Here is a 9,688-nt window from a genome sequence, read left to right as displayed (position 1 = left end):
GCCAGTAGGAGCTGCAGCCAGCAGGTTCCGTTCACCTGTTCCTTTACTACACTGGGTGTTATTTTGCAAATAGTTCATGATGAATAGAGATCTAGACATCATTTTGGTGCTTGAAAGTCTGTCACATACCCCCAGCAGCGTGCAAAGGGTTAACAAGCCAGTCAGATCTGTCAGAGAGGTGAGCCAATCAACGTTTAGTATGTTGTGAGCTGGAGAGAGATGCAGGAGGGTGGGTAGCGTAGCAAAACGAAATAGTAAACTCTGAGAATAAGGTCGGTGGCTAGATAAATGTGTTTGGCATGTTACTTTTGTGCAGTATGTGTTAATGCATTGATAACTAACTTCTGTTATATGTTGTGAGCTTTGTTACCGTGAACGTAATGTACAAGGACTGAAGGAGGAGTGGTGTTTTAAACTGGTTTCCGGTGACGCATAGCTAGATCATCGCTAGCCAACGTTACTACCCAGCAGTAGAGTAGACTTTTGTCGGCCCATCAAATTAATACATAACAATGTGCTGGCTTTAATTATGCTTGTATTTGGGATTATTCTCTATTGGGAACTCTGAAAATATTGATGTCGATTTCATCTAAGTACAAAGAAAACGGACTGTACTGTAAACAATATGGCAAATCTGTAGCAGTCAGGCCTAGCCAGGGATAGGCCGTGGTCACTGGTCATAGACTGGAGGTTTGAGCGGTATTTCAACTAGTACCGGTGGTTCCGTGTATTTCAGCCGTGCCTGGGTCTCTTTCGACCGACCAGAGCAGCTGCACGCATTGCCCCTTCGCTACAAATAGCTAGATTAAAGCGTCAATCAGAAAGCGAAATCGCGGACCCTGTTTCGGTAAAAAGCTGAGGGATAGGGTTGGAGAAATGTATCTACTCTCAAATTCATAGACAGAGCTATGGATGCAAGGACTGACCATCCATGATATCAAAATAATAGTTTTAACCATGTTTTGAGGCTATATAGTGTTTCTTTACAAACATTGAAGGTTAACAAGCTTTTATTTTGGGTTCTGATGGAGTGTGGCAGTTGAACTAAGATCGAGGCTTTTCTACATTTTATTCTTCAAGAATCGATGGGTCCATGTCATTAATTTAGCAACTGCTGATTGCCCCTTTAATTATAGTGTAATTATTGTATTTGTTCATGTTTTATTAGGATCCCCATTAGCTGTTACAATAACAGTAGTTCCTCTCCCTGGGGTCCTAATGGAGGAGGCGGAAAGGGCAGAGAGAGGGATAGCCTATGCCGTTAGAGAGAATCTAGTTCAGTAGGACAAGATTGGGGTTTCAGGAGTGAGCAAATGTCAGAGCTGCTTCACAGGACTATATATAGTCTGTCAGAAAACTAGTGGTGGCTGACCCCTGTAGAGGGGCAAGGCTATTTTATGGAGTAACACAGCCTGGCAACCTAGTGCCAGTCTGTCACACTAGTCCGCTAGTACTGGAATGCAGTGTTCCATTGTTGGAGTGCAACCTGCCTCAAAGCATAATAAAGCCTCTGCCAAGAGGCTCAGACCTTTATTGCACAGGAGGTTTCCTTGTAGCAAAGTCACTGGTTCCAGCTCCCTTATTCACCACACAATCCAAATAAATACAGTTGGAAGGTAGAACTGCTTGTCTTGATCCATTATGTTATTTGCATGTCACTTTTGTTTGTATTGGTCTGTAATGGTACCTTTGTCGAGAGCTCTGTTACTACGTGTCAGTAATTTATGTACACTGACTGAAGGAGAGGTGTGTACACGATCAAAATGCCATAGTCAGCTGTGGTTGTGACTGAATTATACAGATGACACAAGCTGCATTTTTGCCCATAGCTTACAATTCCTGGTGTCTCCCGTAGGTGTGTGTGTGTTGGCGCTGCTCTGAGAGTGTGTGTGTGTGTGGCGGTGCTCTGAGAGTGTATGCACCCAGAGCGAGCCACCATGCCCGTGACATCACAGCTGTTCCGAGGCTTCCCTCGGACGAAGCTCTGGGGTTCCTCCCTGTTCCCATGCCAACGCCAGCTTCCCTGCTGCCCCACCTCCCACCGGCCCACCTCGTCGCAGCCCCACCCCCTATGGCCGACAGCCATGCCCGTGCGTGGCTATAGGAGGAGCCCTGACCTCCACAGCTACAATCTCACCCCCCCACAGGTCAACTCAATCCTCAAGGCCAACGAGTACAGCTTCAAGGTAGGGGCGGACGATACACACATTTACACACAACGAGTACACCTTCAAGGTAGGGGCGGACGATACACACATTTACACACAACGAGTACACCTTCAAGGTAGGGGCGGTCGATACACACATTTACACAAAATGAGTACACCTTCAAGGTAGGGGCGGTCGATACACACATTTACACACAATGAGTACAGCTTCAAGGTAGGGGCGGTCGATACACACATTTACACACAATGAGTACAGCTTCACGGTAGGGGCGGTCGATACACACATTTACACACAATGAGTACACCTTCAAGGTAGGGGCGGTCGATACACACATTTACACACAACGAGTACAGCTTCACGGTAGGGGCGGACGATACACACATTTACACACAACGAGTACAGCTTCAAGGTAGGGGCGGTCGATGAGTACAGCTTCAAGGTAGGGGCACATTTACACACAATGAGTACAGCTTCACACATTTACACACAATGAGTACAGCTTCACGATTGCGCTGAGCCTATAATAATATGATTGTGTGCTTTTACACTTGCATTGTTTGCTGTTTGGGGTTTTAGGCTGGGTTTCTGTACAGCACTTTGAGATATCAGCTGATGTACGAAGGGCTATATAAATAAATTTGATTTGATTTGATTTGGTTCTAGGTTCCAGAGTTTGATGGTAAGAATGTGTCGTCGGTGATGGGGTTCGACAGTAACCAGCTGCCTGCCAACGCACCCATCGAGGACCGGCGCAGCGCTGCCACCTGTCTGCAGACGCGGGGGATGCTGCTGGGAGTGTTCGATGGCCATGCGGGCTGTGCCTGTGCACAGGTAAAGTTTCTGCTGTCATTGTGTATAATCTGCAAGTTAGTTTTAATGTGCAGTAAAACATCTACCTGTCTGTTTCTCAGGCGCTGAGTGAGAGGTTGTTCTACTACGTAGCCATGTCCTTGATGCCCCATGAGACCCTGTGTGAGCTGGAGGCTGCAGTAGAGGCAGGCAGACCCCTCAGCCCCATCCTGCAGTGGCACAAACACCCCAACGACTTCTTCACCAGGGAGGCACAGACTATGTACTTCAACAGCCTCAGAACCTACTGGCAGGAACTCATAGACCTCAGCAGGTACACACACAAACACACACACACAGGAACTCATAGACTTCAGCAGGTACACACACACAAACACTCACATGAACTCATAGACCTCAGCAGGTACACACACACACACAGGAACTCATAGACCTCAGCAGGTACACACACACACACACACACACACACACACACACACACACACACACACACACACACACACACACACACACACACACAGAGAAAGTCATAGACCTCAACAGGCATGGGGTAATAAGGATGCATCAGTAATGTTATTAAACATGGGTCATTATTCAGTGTTGGAGTTGATTGTATGTGATTGTGTTCCCAGTCCAGGGGAGAGCCTAGGGCCCAGAGAGGCGTTGCTGAGTGCCTTTAAGAGACTGGACAGTGACCTGTCTCTGGAGGCTCAGGTGGGAGACTGTGTTCTATCCCCTGTCCATCGATGTCTCTGTGTTACCATAGTATCCAGCACTGGGTAGAAATGTATAGTGCTGATCATTATGTTGTGTTGTCCAGGTGGGAGACGCCAATTCCTTCCTCCACTACTGGGTTCTGAGAGTGGCCTTCTCTGGAGCGACTGCCTGCGTAGCTCACATCGATGGATCCGACCTGTACGTATGTAACGGATGTGAAACGGCTAGCTTAGTTAGCGGTGTGCGCTAAATAGCGTTTCAATCGGTTACGTCACTTGCTCTGAGACCTTGAAGTAGTGTTTCCCCTTGCTCTGCAAGGGCCGCGGCTCTTGTGGAGTGATGGGTAACGATGCTTCGAGGGTGAATGTTGTCGTTGTGTGCAGAAGGTCCCTGGTTCGCGCCCGGGTATGGGCGAGGGGACGGTTTAAAATTATACTGTTACACGTACTCTAGTCCACAGCCACGGATCTCTCTCTGTTGGCTCCCATAAGTACTGCCAGGTCTCCCATCTGCCTGCTCTGACTGAGTGTCTGAATCCTCTGACTGTGGTTGTGTAGGTATGTAGCAAACACGGGCGACGGCCGGGCGGTGCTGGGGGTCCAGGAGGAGGACGGCTCGTTCAGCGCTCACACGCTCTCCAACGACCACAACGCCCAGAATGAGAACGAGGTGGCCCGCATCCAGGGGGAGCACCCCCCCTCTGAGAAGAAGACTGTCGTACGACAGGTCAGTACCGTTACACATCCAGAGAGAACAGTGGCACCGCAGGTCAGTACCGTTACACATACAGAGAGAACAGTGGCACCGCAGGTCAGTACCGTTACACATACAGAGAGAACAGTGGCACAGCAGGTCAGTACCGTTACACATACAGAGAGAACGGTGGCACAGCAGGTCAGTACCGTTAGTACCGTTACACATAAAGAGAGAACAGTGGCACAGCAGGTCAGTACCGTTACACATACAGAGAGAACAGTGGCACAGCAGGTCAGTACCGTTAGTACCGTTACACATCCAGAGAGAACAGTGGCACAGCAGGTCAGTACCGTTACACATACAGAGAGAACAGTGGCACAGCAGGTCAGTACCGTTACACATACAGAGAGAACAGTGGCACAGCAGGTCAGTACCGTTACACATACAGAGAGAACAGTGGCACAGCAGGTCAGTACCGTTACACATACAGAGAGAACAGTGGCACAGCAGGTCAGTACCGTTACACATCCAGAGAGGACAGTGGCACAGCAGGTCAGTACCGTTAGTACCGTTACACATCCAGAGAGAACAGTGGCACAGCAGGTCAGTACCGTTACACATCCAGTGAGAACAGTGGCACAGCAGGTCAGTACCGTTACACATACAGAGAGAACAGTGGCACAGCAGGTCAGTACCGTTACACATCCAGAGAGAACAGTGGCACAGCAGGTCAGTACCGTTACACATCCAGAGAGAACAGTGGCACAGCAGGTCAGTACCGTTACACATACAGAGAGAACAGTGGCACAGCAGGTCAGTACCGTTACACATCCAGAGAGAACAGTGGCACAGCAGGTCAGTACCGTTACACATCCAGAGAGAACAGTGGCACAGCAGGTCAGTACCGTTACACATACAGAGAGAACAGTGGCACCGCAGGTCAGTACCGTTACACATACAGAGAGAACAGTGGCACAGCAGGTCAGTACCGTTACACATACGGAGAGAACAGTGGCACAGCAGGTCAGTACCGTTACACATACAGAGAGAACAGTGGCACAGCAGGTCAGTACCGTTACACATACAGAGAGAACAGTGGCACAGCAGGTCAGTACCGTTACACATACAGAGAGAACAGTGGCACAGCAGGTCAGTACCGTTACACATCCAGAGAGAACAGTGGCACCGCAGGTCAGTACCGTTACACATACAGAGAGAACAGTGGCACAGCAGGTCAGTACCGTTACACATACAGAGAGAACAGTGGCACAGCAGGTCAGTGCCGTTACACATACAGAGAGAACGGTGGCACAGCAGGTCAGTACCGTTACACATACAGAGAGAACAGTGGCACAGCAGGTCAGTTAAACATAAAGTAAAAACCAACATATATCCTCTATCTCTTTCTCTCCCTCTGCCAGGACCGGTTGTTGGGCCTGCTGATGCCGTTCCGTGCGTTTGGAGATGTGAAGTTCAAGTGGAGCATTGACTTGCAGCGAGGTGTGTTGGAGTCAGGACCAGACCAGCTCCATGACAACGAACACACCAAGTTCATCCCCCCCAATTACCACACCCCTCCCTACCTCACGGCCGAGCCTGAGATCACACACCACCGCCTCCGACCTCAGGACCGCTTCCTGGTGAGAGACAAAGGATTGGTCAATTGACTGATTGACCAATTCATGATTTCATTGATTGATTGATAAGACTTTGTTGTCTTTTCTTGAACAGAAACTTGCATTGTGCTCCATTAAAACATACCTATATCTGAAGTTATGTAGTTTGAAGTTTCCTTTTGTTAACTCCCGGTCTTTGTCCCTCCTCCCGTAGGTGCTGGGTACAGACGGGCTGTGGGAGACGCTCCATCGACAGGAGGTGGTCCGGATCGTAGGGGAGTATCTAACGGGGGTCCACCAGCGCCAGCCCCTCACCGTGGGGGGTTACCATGTCACCCTGGGACAGATGCAGGGGCTGCTGGCTGAGAGGAAGGCCCGTGCCTCCTTAGCTTTCCAGGACCAGAACGCTGCCACCCACCTGATTCGCCACGCGGTGGGCAACAATGAGTTTGGAGCAGTGGACCACGAGACGCTGTCCAAGATGCTGTCTCTGCCTGAGGAACTGGCCCGCATGTACCGCGATGACATCACCATCATCATCACACAGTTCAATCCCCACGTGGTTGGACACCAGCGCCAAGGGGGGGAGTCCTGAGCCAGCTCAGCCTATCAGAGGGGAACGTGGACATGAACAGGAAGTTTACTTTCTAGGAGAAAAAACACTGATGTGAGGACTGGGTCTTGCTACATGGTTAAGCTCTAATCTTTATTTTACCAAACGCACACAAAACATACTGTTAATGGACTAACCCTGCAGAGGGAGGACTGCCTACCTTCGGACTACTTATTTTAGGATTGTTATTGAAGAGGTGTGTGTACAGTATGTGCACATGTGAGCACACAGTCCTGGTCATGTGGATTGTTGAAATGCTTGCTGAAACTGGTCACAAGTTGGCTCTTTTCTGAGTCTTGTGGCCTGATGTGTGTATGAAGCTTTTTAAAGGATATTTGATCAACCTCTCTACAGCATTCTGCTTCTCTGCTCTGTCACAGTCTCTGCCCATAGGAAACTTACATTTTTGCCTAAAGAGTTTGCTGCTTTATAACTATGTTGTCTGAGCATTGAGGTAATGATACGGTGGCAGCCTTTGTGTCTACTCCTCTACAAACATCCCTCCCTCTTTCATATCACAGATTCTGTGCTGTGCAGTTGCAGCATCTGTCTTGCTCTAGAGCTGCAACTGGCCTCCATCCTGGCTCTACCGCATGGCTCTGCTGTTACATAGTAGGGCTCTGTCTGTCTGTGTTCTGTCATTGGATGGATCAGTGTCCTTTATACTTGTTACAGACGGACAGCCAAAAGCTCCCAGGCACACTTCTTGTTATCTTATATTTTGAATAATGTTTATTTAAAATGTTTTTAATCTGATTTCAAACATTGACTATTTTGTCAACCTTCGAGAGGAATAACTGCCTGTGTCTATAAAGCAGATGTTATTGCTCTGAGACAGATGACTTCACTAAGATAGGAACCAGTAGAGCTACGTAGTGTGCAGGCTTTAGATCCAGCACTAACACCTCTATCACAACTACTCACCCACAGGAATCAGGTTTGTTATGTGCTGAGTGTGTCTGAGAGATTCTACAGCAGACTGAAGGAGTGGTGGTATTCTGTAGAGGAGAGAGAGAGGGTGTGTGTGATCAGACGTTTATTGTTTTAGGGTTGCAGAGTATACATGTTTCAAAGAAACATAGTGGTTGAACTGCTCGTGTTTTTTGACAATTATACTCTTATACGGAGGGATATGGTATACTAACGTCATCATGCTTACATGGTGGGTATTCTATCAAACATGTTTTAAAAAGTTTAGTTTTTAGTTTTTAACAGTGAATCATTGCTAGCCTGGTGTCAGATCTCTGTCTGAGGTAACCATGGAATTAGGAATTGAACTGTAAACATCTCCTGTCATGTTCATGCCAAACCTCCAGGAGTGACTAAAACAGAGACAGACTTAGTCACTGTTGGCAGGACACTAACCATGGTGTGGTTCTAGGCTTGTATAGGTCAGATGAAGGGTGTGCATCATATGAGGTTGTATATCTCGTGGTGGTGTATATTTAGGAGAGGAGAGAATGTAAAGCTGAAGGTGGCTCTGTCTGGACGCTGGCTGAATACTTGAAGGTTATTTATGCAACTTTTAATATGTCACAGTTATTTATCCACAATTATATGAGATGTGACAGGTATGTTTGTACAGTGTCCTGTTTGTGTCCAGTGACCAGTGACCTGTTTGGGCTTGAGACTAAAGTTTTTTTGTATTTGGAAACTTAATAAAACAATGGCTACTCCACATGTTTGATTTTGTTCTGCCTGTCTGTACGTATTGCTGCCTGGTTGTGCTGTTCTACAGTGCCTCTGTCTTTAACTCTCTCCTGCCACACCCCTGGAATGTGGTCAGACCGGACTGTGTGCCCGCGGTGCTCTCAGAAGGTCAAGGCAGACTGGGTCCATTCCAGAGGTCAGCCAGCGAGGTGTCAAGTTACACTGGTGTGTATTTGTGTGTGTTCAGGTCATGGTAATTTCTCTGACAGATTCTCCTAGTCACACGCGGCAACAGTGACCAAGGCAGTACAGCTCACCCTCTCACTCCGCACTCTCCCCAACAACAACCCCCTATTGCTTTGTAGCTCTGGAGTAGGTGTAATCTGTGTCCCTGTCTGCCTGAAACGGAGTTATCTTCTAGTTTCTGTAGTTGGATCAGTAATCAGTGGTGCTTTTTTTGGCTACTTGGATAGCAAGGTCCATGTAATGTAACCAGTCTGGTTCATATTATGTTCACACTGCACTCATTCTGCTGTGTAGTAACTCAAACATGTCCATTGTCAGTCACTAGATGGCGCTAGTAGTTAGAGAACCTTATTGGAAGATCCCTTACACAGAAATATGACTGAGACGTCCGCACGCACACGTGTTTAATTTATTTGATTCAGTGACCTCGAGGCTGGATTGTTATTCTCCTAGGTTTTTCTGTCCTTAGTTACCAATCTATGCGTTTAGGTGTATAGACTTGTTTTGATAGTGGGAATTTGTGTGTTTAGTTTGTGTGTGGGCATACCTGCATCGTGTGTGTCAGTGGGTATTGTGTTTATAATTCTCAGCATGTCTTACTGGCATAATGTGTGTATTTCTGAAGTCAAGTAAGGTTGTGTTTGGAAGGAGGGTACTTTATGGGCTATTTTCTTTGTGCTGGTGTTATTGGACTGTGTTGTTGTTATGTGTTAAGGCTGGTGTTATTGGACTGTGTTGTTGTTATGTGTTAAGGCTGGTGTTATTGGACTGTGTTATGTGTTAAGGCTGGTGTTATTGGACTGTGTTGTTATGTATTAAGGCTAGTGTTATTGGACTGTGTTGTTGTTATGTGTTAAGGCTGGTGTTATTGGACTGTGTTATGTGTTAAGGCTGGTGTTATTGGACTGTGTTGTTGTTATGTATTAAGGCTGGTGTTATTGGACTGTGTTGTTGTTATGTGTTAAGGCTGGTGTTATTGGACTGTGTTGTTGTTATGTATTAAGGCTGGTGTTATTGGACTGTGTTGTTATGTGTTAAGGCTGGTGTTATTGGACTGTGTTGTTGTTATGTGTTAAGGCTGGTGTTATTGGACTGTGTTGTTGTTATGTGTTAAGGCTGGCGTTATTGGACTGTGTTGTTGTTATGTGTTAAGGCTGGTGTTATTGGACTG

The 9,688-nt window shown here is 47.3% G+C and overlaps 1 protein-coding gene across 2 annotated transcripts; it reads left to right on the top strand.

Annotated features, from left to right (window-relative positions):
• The first annotated feature begins 198 nt into the window (after positions 1-198).
• LOC123998302 (pyruvate dehydrogenase [acetyl-transferring]-phosphatase 1, mitochondrial-like) lies at positions 199-8,299 on the top strand. 2 transcript variants are annotated; one of them, XM_046303393.1, is made up of 9 exons: positions 199-272; positions 1,856-2,186; positions 2,833-3,000; positions 3,081-3,292; positions 3,612-3,693; positions 3,800-3,894; positions 4,254-4,422; positions 5,814-6,032; positions 6,223-8,299. In XM_046303393.1, exons 2-9 carry the CDS (start codon positions 1,917-1,919, stop codon positions 6,601-6,603), a joined length of 1,596 nt encoding a protein of 531 aa, XP_046159349.1. In that variant the 5' UTR covers positions 199-272; positions 1,856-1,916; the 3' UTR covers positions 6,604-8,299. The 2 variants fall into 2 exon arrangements, with proteins under 2 accessions (XP_046159349.1, XP_046159350.1); XM_046303394.1 differs by lacking the exon at positions 199-272 and having other exon boundaries at positions 1,851-2,186.
• The last annotated feature ends 1,389 nt before the right edge of the window (positions 8,300-9,688 follow it).

The sequence above is a fragment of the Oncorhynchus gorbuscha genome, linkage group LG15 (assembly GCF_021184085.1).
Source record: "Oncorhynchus gorbuscha isolate QuinsamMale2020 ecotype Even-year linkage group LG15, OgorEven_v1.0, whole genome shotgun sequence".
NCBI lineage: Eukaryota > Metazoa > Chordata > Actinopteri > Salmoniformes > Salmonidae > Oncorhynchus > Oncorhynchus gorbuscha.
Note: the sequence above shows the minus strand (reverse complement) of the source record. Positions and strands in the feature narration are given on the sequence as shown.

Excerpts from the sequence above, each read along its gene's own strand:
- LOC123998302 (XM_046303393.1), top strand. The coding sequence starts at position 1,917 with ATGCACCCAGAGCGAGCCACCATGCCCGTGACATCACAGCTGTTCCGA. Across the intron at positions 2,187-2,832 it reads CCAACGAGTACAGCTTCAAG|GTTCCAGAGTTTGATGGTAA; the intron begins GTAGGGGCGGAC and ends ATTTGGTTCTAG. Across the intron at positions 3,001-3,080 it reads CGGGCTGTGCCTGTGCACAG|GCGCTGAGTGAGAGGTTGTT; the intron begins GTAAAGTTTCTG and ends TCTGTTTCTCAG.